This window comes from Sabethes cyaneus, chromosome 3 (assembly GCF_943734655.1).
Source record: "Sabethes cyaneus chromosome 3, idSabCyanKW18_F2, whole genome shotgun sequence".
NCBI lineage: Eukaryota > Metazoa > Arthropoda > Insecta > Diptera > Culicidae > Sabethes > Sabethes cyaneus.
The window spans coordinates 176725205-176740703 of record NC_071355.1 but is presented as its reverse complement, the minus strand read 5'-3'; the positions used below and the strand labels follow the sequence as shown (position 1 = coordinate 176740703).

Sequence of the window (15499 nt, the reverse complement as noted above, 5' to 3'; positions counted from 1 at the left end):
TTATTATATTTTTGGATGGCTCTTTTTAAGTTTGAACGAAAAAAAAAACAACAATATAAGTGGGTCTTAAGGCAGAGCTAATGAAGACATAGTCTGCCAAAAGAGATGGAAATGTTCTTCAGGAATTGGTCAATTGGAATGATACAGCATGAGGGCTGCAGTGCTTGGACTTAAACTACATTTTGCAGTAATCCATAATGGAAGTAGAAAACTTTCCGCAAAGAATGAGTTTATAATAACTTATTTATAATTTCTACCTTTATAAACTAATAGTTGAAACCCGGTGAAGTAATATTGAAAATTAATTTGTAATATTTTACAATTTTAAACCTCGGAAATATATTTTTGATACAGCAAAAGCGCTTTGCAGCATCTGCCAGCCATGCTTTATACCGAAAGATTTAAACATGCTTCAATTTCCCGAATCAGATTACCACAGGTATGCCAAATAGGAGAATGATTGCGGAGAAAAAAAAACAACACCGCAGCATATTTCCTCCTTCGTACTCGTACGTACATAACAAGCAGGCAGAGCTGTTCTGACTTGCTATTCATAGGGCCTCCGAGCGATCCAGCATATAATATTCGATAAATTTTCACATCAAAGGAAACATCACATCTCACTAACAGTGACGCCCGCCGCTTTCCGCATTGTTGTGAACGCGTTTATCAATAATATACCCGGCTTTCCCGGGTGGATAGAGCGTTTCGTTCGAGACAAAGACCCACCGGAAAGCGAATTCACGTGGCATTACTTATCAGAAGTTTTGTCTAGAGTCTCAATCTAGGAAAAACATCACTATTTAGGTGATGCCGTTTGCCTTTGCCACGATGAAAGACAGACATCTTTCGTTCCACAACCTATTTACATGTTTCATATCGAAATCATTTCATTTTGTCTATGTCGATAGCAGCTGCTATCAGTGCTACTAAACATCGTGAGAGTACTTTCAAGCGACAATATATTTACCCCTTTTCGGAGCGCAAAACAGAAATGAAATCTTTTACCCGGTGTTTGCTCCGATGGCTGGCTGCCTCCCGATTGGCCAGCCAAATGCTAGGAAAAGGAAGACCCGCGTGTATTAGGTATTAGCTTCCCAATCCACCTGCCATCGCCAATCCTGTCCGGTGCTTGCCTGCCTGCCTGCCAGTTCAATGTGTGCCAGAGCTCTTCAAAGAGTCTTATTTATTCGAACGTTATTGAATTTATGTGTATTCTCAGGCTCGAACGCAAAGGCTCACCTCCCACAGCCGTGTACAAAAACCACGCACCGGAAACTGAAGCTGACGGCTCCACCATGCCAGGCGGCCAACGCGATGCGACCCGACGGTTACGAGTTTTGTGAAAGTGAAAGCGAGATCCTGTGCTCGTGCTGTGCTCGCTGATCGCATCGTTGACTATCACGGGGAAAGGGTTGCGGGTACGAAACTGCTGCAGATACGGAAAATGAACGCGCTGCAAAAGAGGGCTGTGGAAACCCGGAAGGGGTACGGAAGACGCAGGAACTTTGAATTGTTTGTTGTTTTCCCTACATTTTCCCATGTATAAAATAATTATGTATAACGGATCTGCGTCTCACCAAGCTTCGACAGCCGCCCAGCCCACTCTGCCGCTATCGGCACCGTCGGGTGACTGATAGCACACTCTTCTGTCAGAAAGAGAAAAGTGGGTCTCGCAGCCTGCCGGGCGAACGACGGTGCACGGTGGTGTGGGCAACCTAATGCGCATTTCATGAATTTTCCGTTGAAACTTTCAATCGCAACCGAGAGGGAAAGGATATTGAAGCGATGAAAACTTTCTCCTGTGCCGGTTGGATGTTTTTTCTCTACGGTTGGTCAAATTACGTCACAGCTATGCGGAAGGTACCTACCTACCGACTGGATGTCAATGGAACATCATATAGTTGTTAGAACAAACTGAAACTGTACGGTATTTTGTGCGAGAGCTGCATGCGGAAATAACATTTAACGATTCTTTAATTTGTGTTGGACAAATTTCTACGAAAAACTGATTTGAAAGCAAAAAATGAAAAAAAAGATATATCAAGTAAAACCACAAATTAGCTCGTGGCAGAAGAACCAAATATTTTTCACATTTTGCCTGTTTGCAGAGAAATTTTCGTGAAAAAAAAGCATAGCCTTGGGTGTAAATATAAAAGACTTTAAGACTAGATCTTTCTTTATCGACAGGCTAGGCACCCTGTTATTAGAGCACAGAACAATTACGGGGCAATTGCAACGATTCTACTTGACTCTGTCAACCCAAGTAGCACACGTTGTCACAATTGAGTCGCAGCGGCTGATATGCGACAAATTTGAATGTAAAACTTCGGTTACAGTAACCTAAAATATAACAGTTGTGCAACCGAAATAGCGCAACTTATGTAACTAAATATGGTTACATTAACAGTTACTCAATAACCAATATGTAACATGTGTAGTTACAAAATGGTTAGTATTGAAGTTACACATAAACTGTAAATTGGCTTTCAATTGGTGGCAAATTAGTTATCTTGAAACTTTTATTGCATAGTTTCAATCCATTGCTGTCAACGTCAAGCAGTAAATTTAACTGTTGAATATAGAAGAGTGTATCAATTTCGCTTGATATTTCAACACAAATTTTAATGCAGTTTAAAATTTATGGTGAAATGCATGATTCTAGCTTTGAAAAATTCACGCGCTCTGATTTAATCTAGCTTTTCGTTACTAACTTCTTTGAAAAATTGATTTTTTGTAAAACAAATATGTACAAATATAAAAATTTTAATTTTAATTTTCTGGTTTTTTAAATTTATTCTTAGCAATAATGAATTAGTGAAGCATTCATCTAGAAATCATTAAAAAACAAATTGTTTTCGCTATCACTTAGTAAAATTCATAGCCATTTTGCCTTTGGTTTTCTACTACACCATCGTCCTGGAAGTTTTGCATCGTTTTCGGCATATTGCATGAATTGATATGAAGCAGACATTGTTCATAGATATTGGGAAAAGTTGTTTTTAGTGATTGTTGTGAAAAGAAAGTGTTAAGTTAATATCAAAGAATAGTTTCAGTTTGAATAATACAGTTTACCAGCAGTGTTAATCATAGAAGGTTACATTTCAGTTACATTCTAGTTGCACGTAACCTTAGCCTTCGACCTGGTTACGCTATCGGTTACGGTAACCAATATTAAATCTGTTGTGGTCACTTATTTCTTATGTCGTCATTTCTAAGTTACACTGTAACCTATTTTCATTGCCGGTTTCGTTTCGATGTAACTTGATCGTTTTGACGTTTGAGAATAATCAAAATTTGTTTACTTAATACCAATGTCTGTGCGGAGAGGATTCCAAGTACCATCAATTAAGTAAATAAACGCATTTACAAGAGCATTTTGCAACCCGTGTACTAATTGTTTATCTTTACCATTAGTAAAATTCTTGAGATCTAGTTTTTGCTTAATCCGTTGTGTTTACAAGGAACAGTGAACAAGTTGTTGCGAAAATGTTACTAGCTGACTTTTTTTGACTTCGTAACTGCTCGTGACGGAAAATTAACTGTTTTGCGACCAGCAAGTTGATGACAGTTTGGAAAAAGGTTTCATTTGTGTTACTTGATAACTATTTGGTAACTCGTAACTGAAAGGTGACTGTTTTGCGACGACCAAGTTGTTGACAGCTCGAAAAAATGGTTTCAATTTGGTCATTTGGTAACTACCTGGTAACTTTTTGAGATTTTTGTCACTAGAAAACTAAAAAGTAACTATTTTTAATTTTATGTAACCTAACTCGTTACAAGTATCCTAAATGTAACTGCTGTGCAACCTTTTTGTATTTTTTTATTTTTATGATTAGTTACAAGTGCTACTTGGGAACACTGCCCAGCCAAGATACGAACATACCACGACTGGCTTGCTAGGCTAGTATCCTAATCTGCCACCATTTGCCATCTTGGGAAATATTTAAGCCCAAAGAAGTATTATTTTTCACCAAAAAAGTTCAAAATCTCCGGAACTTCAGAAAATAACGTATAATAATGTTCTACAAAAACGTTGATTTTAGCAAGATAAACAACTTTCTAGAACACTATGAACACGTTAAAGTTGACCAGAATAAGTCAGGGTTTAAAAAATGTTTTAAAGGGTTTGTCCAAGAATAACGCTTCATAGATAATTTCCATGAAGAGATACAAGTATAGTGTCTTTGACAAAGTTGTTTGTATTGATATTTACTACAACTTTGCCAAAAGTACTAAACCTGTATCTCGAATTTGCGAGAAAATAAATTTCGTACCTCACTTTTGAGGGAATTAACCACCCAGCGATTGATCAAATAAGAAGGGGCTTATTATACCAAGAAATATTCCTAAAGACACTATTTGCGAAAAACTTCGCGTTTCGACGCAATATCACACGATCACGTATTCCGCTATTTGGACCACTGTGCGGTGGTTGGAGCGTTCAGCGCACACCAACTGCCTAAACGAAATTGGCCAACGAAACGAAACGAGTAGACTTGTCGACTATTCCACCTCCAAGAACATGACCATACCTTCTTCCCGCACAAAATCAGACAGAATCCTGGATTAACCACGTTTTGACGGGCTGTCGGCTCTTCTCAGACACCATTGACATCAGATCCTATCGAACGCTAACGTTGACTCGGACCACTACATAGTTATGGTTAAGATGCGCCATAAACTCTCCGTAGTGAACAATATTCGCTACCAACGGTTAAATCTTGCGCGGCTGAAGCAGCTTGACTTCGCACGCGAACTACTGGTATGACATTATATGTAGGAAGATAGATAAGAAGAACAGTATGCGGGCAGCAAGGAAGACAAGAAGATACAGCGAATCTAAATATTCCAAGAGAAAAAAACACTACCCGGAAGACGAGGTGTATGCAGGGTTGGAGCAGCTACACCATTCTTAGAAACGCTGATGTTCTACCAGAAACTCCCGCAAAGGCCTCATGCCGCAAGCCGAAACGTGTCAAGATAAGAGTGGATCTTGACAGATGACCGCCAGGGCACGCTATGTCTGAAGGGTGCGATTATGCAACTTTAATGTACATAAAATTTTCTTTCACAACGTGTTAGTACACGTCTTCACGATTCAGAATATGCTAATTTTAAAAAAATCCATCGGGAAAAAATTGAAAAAAGTCAATTTGAATATTTTAGCTGTGATCAACCGGGTACAGGTGTACGGACTTAGTAATTCCATAATAAAAGATGCTCCGATGTTGCTCAAACTTTGTGGATTTGTTCTTTTTATGAAAATTTTAGACCCGTATTTTTAATTTGGCGCTTACGGTACCCCCTCTTGATTTGGGTTGGTCCCAAAAATCAGCATCATAGTCTTGACACCTTCTTTTGAATACTTAACTTTTGAATGCCACTACTGCCACGAAATCTTCAAATATCTAAATTTTTGTGCTTGATGAATGAAAATTGTTAAATATGGAGAATTTCACTTGAAAGAACTCGAAACAGTGGACCCCTCGTTCGCCAAGTGACCAGAACAGTATTAAAAAGAGTTGATTTTTGGCTAACTTTAACATTTTTATCGTGTGATATTCCCTAAACTTGCTATATAAACAAATAACAAATGACATGGTTTTGTAAAAAGAAAGGATGAGGCTTTCAAATTAGGTGAAAAAATTTTTGGAGCGACAATTCCAAGTGTCGCATATTAGATTATGACAAGAAATCGACTTTTTGCCACATCACTCGGTTTTGTTTAAGATCTAAGATGGCCGCAACATAATTTGTAAGCACTATCTTTCTTCTTTACAAAACTATTTTTTGGGAATGGTTAGGAAAGAGTGGAAAGGTAAGGGGGAGGGGCGGTAATTGGTAGCTACGTATAACAAGTTGTCGTTGTGACTCCTACCTTTTGTCTAAAGCTGGAAGGTGAATGGGTCGAACCAAGCTTTCCACTCTTTCCCCTCCGTTCCCAAAAAATTTTCATTACTTTTCCCTACCGCTTTAACCTTTTAAGCTTTCAAAAAAATACAAAAGCTGGGATCTTATTGTTGTCATTGCATGGAAACATGTTCAAGGTTTTTGTAATCATGTCATGGTTTGGATGATTTGGGTTTCAAACCAATATTATTCGAAAAAATTAGTATAGGTTACAATGCATCGTTTTTATTAGATACTAATATATCTTCCGACTACTATCAAAATTGTTGTAATCAGTTGAGCGATTCAAAAGTTTTTGGGTAGTTTTTCATTTCGACGTATCTGACAATGAGAGATTCTCTTCGTGTCTCCTCTCTTCCGTTTTATACGGCGAAACTAAAGCATTGAAAAGAAAATTTTCAAAACATTTAGTTAGCCAGTGATTCCGGCAACCAATTCGTGCAAAGCTGATGTGCTAAAATGCATTAGTATCGCCGTAAAAAGCGGAAGAGAGGGGACACGAAGAAAATCTCTCATTGTCAGATTCGTTGAAATGAAAAAGTATCCGAGAGTTAAGTATTTAAGAGGTGTTATGACACAGATGATGATTTTAGCACCATCCTAAGTGGTCTAAAATTTTCATAAAAAGCACAAATCCACAAAGTTTGATCAACATCGGAGTACTTTTGCTCATGGAATTACTAGTGCGTACACCTGTACCCGGTTGATTACAGCTAAAATATTCAAAATGACTTTTTTCAATTTTTTCCCGATGGATTTTTTTAAAATTAGCATATTCTGAATCGTGGAAACCTGTACTAACACGTTGTGAAAGAAAATTTTATGTACGTCAAAGTTGCATAATCGCACCCTTCAGACATAGCGTGCAGGGGACAGAAAGGTAGAAGCAGCACTTCGACGAACAACTGAATGACACCTAGGCCGAAATCCCTGACGGCGCAGAAACCAATTTCGTCGGTGCGATAAACGAAGAACGAAGAGGTGTCAGTCCCAATGATAGGCGAAGATAACCCAAGGGGGGCCCTGTAGCCGCAAGGTTACCGAGTCTGCCTTGATAAGCGAGTGGTCGTGGGTTCGAATCTTAGTAGAATCAGGCCATTCGATGTTAAGTGACTTTAGCATGGGTTTATTCTCAGGTCCCTCCACATCCTTCCTACTGCATTTTGCATTTACTAACAATGAAAGCCTCTTGCCAGGGCAAGTTATAAGAGTAGTACTTGCTTGAGGTGCGAATGTTGCCCTTGTTCAAGGGCAAATTATAGCTTGGTCCGCTTCCTGGTTCTAGGAACGAGAGTGGTAATGCATAAGTAGTGAGAAACACATGCATACACACAAACACACCCTCACTCTGTGCTGAACTCTGCTTTACCGACCATATGAAACCTTTTGCCGGGACTGGTTATAAGAATGATACTTGCTCGAGGTGCGAATGAAGCCTCTTGTCCAAGGACAAATTGTAATTAGTCTCCGCACTTCCTGGTTCTAGAGCTAGATTGGCTGAAAAGTAGTAAAAAGCGTAGAGGGAAAAAGGGGTGAAAACACACCGACACTTTAAGCACGGATAATAAGCAGTTCGCTCACTCTATAGCGATACTGCAATAACAACGAAGTGCGGAACAACACCTGGATAAGATCACAATAGATCAAAATACTGGTCGTAGTAATAATATCCACACACACAAAATAACCCAAGTAACAATTTTGGTTTTATTACACACTTATAATGGTACTTAAGACCAAAACTGGCCTTGAAAACCGCCATAAGAGTACAACAAAACTCACATTGTTGCTTGGAAAGGATGCCATCGAGCAGCTTAAGAACAATAAATCGGCTGGATAGGATGGCATCGCATCGGAGCGGAGCTTTTGTTGATTAATCCAGAAAAGCCGGCCGCTGGCCTGAACTGGCTGATTGTATGAACTTGGTATACAGCTACTAGAAAAGTGTAAGAATGGACAGTTACCTGCCGGATCTGTAAGAGAGGGTGACAAGCTGGACAACGAGAACTATCTGGCGATCGCCGTTCTCATTGTCTCAAAGATTTGTGGGAATTTATCAAGTCAAGTCAAGTCGACGAACGGTTGAAGGACGGTCAACGACGAACCAAACCTTCGCCCTGCACAGATCATCTATTTCAGCAATGAATACAGAGTCCCTACCACATCATCAGTCCATCGACTTTAAAGCTGCAAATGATACAATCAACCTCAAAGGGCTATAAAAGATCATGGACAAGTCAGTAACATGGCAGTAACGTTCGACGGTGAAGAATGCGAGGAAGTCAACCTCGAATTTGTCTAGTTCTACTTACTGTTAACGGTGAATAATGGCATTAGTCTTGAAATTGTTTTTTTTTTTTTTTTGTTAGTCTTGAAATTCGGAAGCACATTTTTAGCGGAAAACATGACTACTATGGGATTCACACACAATTGCGGTCGAACAGACTAGGTCCCTGTACAAAGTGTTCCCTGTACAAGACGCTCATTGAACAGATTGTTTCTTACGGGCATTGAACGGGACCAATGCTCGAGGAGGACCAGGGAGTGCTCGGAGTTTTCGAGAGATGAGTGGTAAGAACGATCTTCGGCAGTGTACAGAGGAACGGATTATGCAAAAGGAGGATGAAACTTTAACTTGCGCCAATCTATGGCGAATCCAATATTCCAAAAGTGGCTTTTATTGTGGAAATGTTAAAAACATGTCGGACAATGACCTTTCGAAGATGGTTAGGTATAAGACACCCAGAAACTAAGTGTGCAAGTTGGTTAGAAGAGGTGAAGCGAAATCTGGTGGCAAATACACGGTATCTAAGGTATTAGAAGGTGGCAGTAAACAACCTAGTAAATTGGAGGAATTAGGTACACCAGGCTATATCGTAAGACAACAGTCAATTAAAAAAATAAATAATACAGCTGCGAACAGGACTTTATACGGATTATTTAGTTAGCTTAAGTCCCAAAGCTCGATAAGTCGCACAAAATACACAAAATTTGTACAGAACACTAATTCATCCGGTTGTTCTTTGCCGGCATTAAGCATAGGCGCTAAAGGAAGCAGAACGAAGATTGCCTGGAGTTTTTCAGCGAAGGATTCTGTCATTTATGAAAAACGGAATGAGGCGCAAACACTTGAGTCACAAATTGTAGCAAGAATACAAATATGCTGATAAAGTAGAGATAATACCACTTAACTATATACCACTTAGGTTTACCAACTGGCCAGAATGTCTGACCAAAGTGCAGCCGAAATTGTCTTCAACAGAAAACCAAGAGGAGGTCATCCACTCCGGGGCAGACCCCACACTCGGCGAACGTGCAGTGTGCAGTTGCCAGCTAGCGTTTTCATATGTATATAAGATAAGAGATAAAAATCAGCATTACGTACAGATATACAGGCTAATAAATCGTATGTGATGCGCAAAATTGGCATATCCGTACTATTTTGGAGGCGATATACGTGACTAGGAATAATTTTAAGCATTACGACTATATGATTATTTATATACGATAATATCCGATAAGGTGCGACTCGCTTCGTACATACCATTTTGTGTTAAAAATCGTATGTATGTCAGTTATTATCATTATATACGATAGAAAATAAACTTGGGCCCACTTTATCAGGCTTTAGCTACTATTTCGAATTTGTTAAGAGATATTTACGATAATTTTCATACACTGATATACGAGTTGGTGCTAACTGGGTTGCCTGCCTTTTACCAACAATTCTAGAAAACCATATTATGTTCGAAATGGGACCGTAGTCCGAAAAGTAAGGTAGAATGACCAGTTTGGCCACCAGAACCTATAGAATCTAGAGAGTTCGCAATAAAATCCACATCGTGACTTGAGGGATGTCCCCTAAGATCGTGACGAGATGCTCTTCTTCTCTAGTATCTTGAAGCCAAGGTGGCTGATAAATTATCAAGAACTCTCCTTCATTTCATACTCGCAAGTCAGATCTGATCTAATCGAGCAATCTATCGCAGTGCGTCCCGCTGCATAACCGTTGTAAATTGGCATGCCAATAAAGTAGTTTTAAGATATCATACCTAAGTTAAATACTTACTGGCTTGCATTTGAATTGCGCCAGGTGTTTTTTTATATAGTCACTTTAACAGCTTGGGTCATTCGTGACTTTTGCGCGGTTGGGATTTGAACCCGGGTCCTCAGCGTGAGAAGCGTGAATGCTAACCACTACACCGGGAGTGGCCCCTGAGGTGTTTTTGATAATTGAACGCAATATTTGTGCTGTGTATTGGCTCGTTAGCTCAGAAAGAAAAAAACCCGGACACGGTGCTTTGGTCTTCGGCTCGGAACCGCACGGTGCCAGCGAACCTTGCATGATCTAACTCTTCGTTATTTTCTATTCTGTATACTTAATATTTTGTGTACGTGACTGAGGTGTTAGAAAACTCGGACTCAGTATTTCAGTAAGTACCGTACTTCAACTCCGTCACTAGCACGGTATTGCTCGGTAGGCTGGTGGTTTCGCTCGCAAACTTGTAGCATAGTGCGATACGGGATCAACCCAGAAACCAAAGCAAAGTCTTAGGCTTTAACGTCATTATAGACTTGACCCTTCTTTATTGACACACATTGAAGCCGACTGCTAGAATACAGATACAGTACAATTACGGGGCAAGTACAACGATCCTACTAAGGCACCTTTGACAAAGGAATACGAATGTATAAGTTGCTTGGCTGCCGTATTCTGTGGCATGGTGCCGCACGGTGCGCTCTGGACCTATATTGCACCGTACCATACAATAGAAATTTGTTACGAGGTGTGATGTCATATTCGTTTAATTAGCGTTTCGGAAAAATGCACCGAAACTGAGAACGTATTGGCTATAAGCGAAGCAAAACATTTTGGCACGGCGCGCAGTACGGTGCGGGCTTTCACAAGTTTGATATTAACATGCATGACTGTTTTTTAGGACATGTAACATATAATATCTCGTAGATTTCAAACGAGATCCGGAGGCTCAAACAAACCTGTAAGTTGAATTATATTTTATTATCATCTCAAATATCTTTACTTATGTTGTCGGACGAACTTCAAAAGTTAATTTTATGGTGCATGTAATTTTTTCGCAATGTTATTCACCGGAATAAACTAAAAGATGATAAATTTTATTAACAGAACAATAAATTCTATATAATGCTTAAGGCAATTTGCCGGTCTATTATGGCAGCATGTGTTGGACATTATTTCCTTTTCCCAAATCGCTGCGTCGTTTCTGAACCTCGTATTGTATTGAAGGATAGGCATTGTATCTTCTAGCAAGTCTTAAGATTCAAAATGTTTACTTTTGATTTTAACAAACATTATTCTGATAGATTGATATTTGGATTTCAACTTTTTGAGCTTTATTTTACCCAGACATCATTTTTAAGCATAATGTTTTAAATACAGCTTTGCAGAACTTGTAACTGTTTCATCAAAATGTCAGAAACCGATTACTGTATTACAAAAAAGCCACAGCGCTTTCAGCTACGACTGCCCAAAACTCATTTGCCCCAATTTCACATGCAAATCACTTAGTCAATCCAACCTCCTTCGTTCCACTATTATCGCCGACTTGAATTGCCTCGGCAAACTTACAGGAAAGAAGTACTTATCCATACACACACAAACAAACCTACACAGCTGCTCCAGCCAGCGAAAGCAAGCGGTTCTACCTCATCACAGTTTTCCGATGATGACGGTGCTGTGGGTACTAGTAACAACGCAAAAAATATGCTCGCTCCTGCGCTCCGGCGAATCTTCAAGCTTCGGAGCTGTAAAGTGACGAAAAGTGTGAGCCTAACGCACAAGCGACAGCAGCCGGGCGTAAAACTTTACTAATTTATTTCTCAAGTGCACACGCAGGAGATGAAAAAAGGCATCGCCATCATTAATTCAGAGCAACCAGGACACAGGGAACAACTGCCTTGGGTTTGGCAGACGAAGGAAGAGCATCTCCTCTTCGACTGATAAAAGTGAAATAACCCCGCACCAACAACCGCACCACACTCCGCTTTGCAGTTGAGAAAATCCTCATGAATACGCATTTTGAACTAGAAGCTTTTTCGTTTGCTGCAAAACAGGATGCTGCCTTAGATGGGTGAGAGCCGGAATGTTGATGGGTGGGAAATTTAGGTGAAAAGTTTCTGACAGAACAGCAACAGCCAGGAGACAGGCTGTTCGGCTTGGTATCTCTAGCTCGTCACCGTTCGTTCCACCACACCCACAACCCTCCCGAAAAACGGATCCTTGTGCAGGCAGACGAACTAGAACTGTAGAGTTCGCCGAATAGCGTAATGTAGGTAAAAGTTTCTTGTTTGAAAAATTTCCAGCTTAATTTTTAAATAGATTTTTCGGATGCCTCTGATGAAGATGGAAAATTTTAAAATGGCACGCGTTACTTGCGGAATTGAATCGGTTGGCAGGGCCGAACAAGGCAGGGAGTGAAGTCAAATGGGAGTCTTATTGACGAGAGGTAAAATCTACTGAGGGATTGGTTGGATTAAAACTTGAATTCAATTTAGAAAATTAAACCCCACAGAAGAATGCTGATCGGAGGTACGGAAATCGTGAAGGCTTTTTAACTTAGGGAGTCTCACAGGTCGCTCTATTTAGTATGTAACCGTCGCCTGCTGGTGTCTGCATAGAAAATGTACGCTGTTTAGTGAACGAACAGATTAGTTGGACCGTAGAAAAATGGATGTTATGAAACACTGCGGAAAATGAATATTACCGATATTGAGTGGTTTTCTATACCAGTCATCAGTATTCAATGGAATGATTTGTTACATTTTGGCTTCCCTCTCTGATAGAAGGATTTAAAAGTTTTTTTTAATCATCCTGCTGGATATGACCGTAAGACATAGCATGAAGAAGTCATGGCGAAGCTTTCTTGCTCATTTGATGGCTTCCAAAAAAACGCCAGGATAAAGAAACCCATTTCTATGCCACACAGTCATCGACCAAGATTTATCCAAACGAAATCGCTGAAATTGCTCAAATTTCTAACATTTTTGGCAGATATTCCGGCTGGGAGGAAACAATCGAACGGTGGGCGTCTCCTTACCCGGTGTGTGCAACGTTTGCTTGTGCCGCATCCGGGATCCCTTCTAAGCGATAAATTTCACCTTCCTCGCCTGAATCATTGTAGCAGAAAATTGTTTTCAATTTCGCCATGCCTGATTTTCTCTTCTTGACTCTGCGGCATCTGGCAACGTCGAAGCTGATCATCAGCAGCGCAACAAGGACACGACTCGTGATATCGAAAAGTATTTTCCGCAAAGAAACTCGCGTAGCAAACTGCGCTGGGAAAATTTATACCCACCAACTGCTTCTCATTCCCATAGCAAGTTGAAGACGATAGCAGGCCAAAATCCGGAAATAATTTTTCTCTGATGTAGGCCAGCAAGCGTCCTCCGGCAATCAATTCCAAATCAACTCCGAATGGGTATGCCGCTCTGTTCTGTCCGGGCGTAGGTTTTTTCCTTCCAATTGCTGTTTTATTGCATTCCGGCTTGATTTGAAACGAACATAAATTTCTGTTAGCTTTTGTAGGCAAAAGAAAAAATTACAACAAATCACCAACTCCATATTGCACTAAACCACATTTTCTTCAAACATCGTCGTCATTGGGTTTGGCAATTCCAGCATCCGGTCGGAGAGAAGGGCAGCAAATAGAAAAAAAGAACGTTTTCAAAACTCAGCAAAAAAAACTCCAGCCATTTCTCTTAATTTTCATAACACACATTTTATCGCAGTCCTGTCACGTCACACTGACGACCAACCGGCTACTCTGTTCAGTTCGGGTCGGCACACACATTATTAAATTTTAATCCTTTCGGCTCAATTATACGAGGTGCTTGCAAACCCCGCTCTGGCCTGACAACCAAGCGAACGGTACTGGACAGTGGATACGTTACGACAACCGATTTCACTCCGCAAACCATTTCCGGTGCGAACCTAACCGACGGCAGCAACAGAGTCGGATTCATAAGCAGCGTAAAATACGAGAATAGTAGATAAAAAGTGATGTTACCTACTGCCAAGTAAGTTGATAATTAAGTGTAAAATAGTTTCAAACTCCCAAAATATGGTGATAAAATGATTGCCCCGCAGTACGCCCCTGTTTTTAATTTTCGTAGTCGGTAGAGTAAACGCGGAAAAAAATAATTTCCGCGCACTTGTCAACACAGTAACGATGTGCTCCTGTGCTCCACAGCAGACCGCCTAGGACGTAGAACGCCTATGATGATGGGCAATCCGGCAAACTTTCGTAGCTACAGAACTTTTACAACCAGCTACATTTGAATTTTGGAGAAAATAGACTTCGCCATTCTTCCAACCATTCTACGGTCCGATCCACGGCCATTGTTTGGCCAACGTTGGCTCCGGAAAGGGGTGAAACCATATATGAAAACTCTTTTCGAACTGAACACCGCGCGTGTTGACAGTTCAGCTTGTGCTTCCTCACTCTCAAATTTACGCAATCGCAGGCGTAATAAATTTTTGAATAAATGTCTAATCCTCTGGAAATCCACTGTCCTAGCCTGCAGTAACATGAAGTAATCGCTCGCGACGCGAGATTGTGCCATTGGGTCCGGCTAATGTTATCAAGCTATATTCAACGCACCTCTAGAATTTCACCCCTAACTAATAAGGAGTGTGTATGTTTTCTCCTGTAAGCTGTAAGCCCATATAGGTCCGTCTGGACCGGAAGCAGCATATCAATGCCTCGGTGGCAGAAATCTTTAGCTCACTCCGGTACACACAGTGTGTCCGATTTCGTTGGCACGACTTGACAAGATAGCAAAAGGACCGGATATCGGATCTGAACGCTGCCGGATATCACTGATGACATCCGTCTCGCGACGGCGTCGTAAAACAGAAGCACGATTTTTATAGGCATCGATCCCTTAACCCAAGGAAAAAGTTTTACTTCTGGTACTGGTACTGAAACACGCTACTCACCTCCGCAGACCAGCGTGACATCTGTCAGCGTTGCTGAATCGAACAGGTTGGAGAAGGCCGCCGCCAGGTTCGACGAGTAGTTGCTCCATTTGAGGCAGTACTGCTGCTGATCCATTGTGACTGACGGCTGGTTTGGTTGGGTTCGGCGTGGCGTTTTCGAAGGGTGCTGCTGCTGCTGCTGCTACAACTGCTACTGTTGACAAGCTGTCACTTGCGCGACGAACTGTGTTGGATTCTGCAAGGTAGACAAAAAGAACAGAACAGCGGAGTTAGAAAATGGCGTACAACACAGCTGGTTGTTTATGATTTTGAGAAAATGGAGTAGAATCCATAGCAACTGGTTTACTTTGATTATTTTATACCCAAATAGAATTGTTTAAGTAATTATGGTGGCTTTTGGGAAAACAATATTCAATACGGTAAACCACTTTTTAGACAAATTGCATCCAGTTCATCCAACCACAATATTAGTTCGATCATTAGTTTAATTACAAAAAGTTCCATTAAGTACCGAAATCCCTTATCTCCCCAAATGGGTGTGCATATACAGATACGAATTTGCGTCATAATTCCCATAAAAAATCGAAATAAATTATGAATAACCAGTGC

At 40.5% G+C, this 15499-nt stretch overlaps 1 protein-coding gene across 1 annotated transcript in view; it reads right to left on the bottom strand.

Annotated features, from left to right (window-relative positions):
• LOC128743390 (zinc finger protein chinmo) overlaps positions 1–15005 on the bottom strand; it is a 65809-nt gene extending 50804 nt beyond the window's left edge. Inside the window, exon 1 of the mRNA XM_053839954.1 lies at positions 14891–15005. Within this exon, the coding sequence (XP_053695929.1) occupies positions 14891–15005 (115 nt within the window). The remainder of the gene's footprint in view (positions 1–14890) is intronic.
• Between the last annotated feature and the right edge of the window lie 494 nt (positions 15006–15499).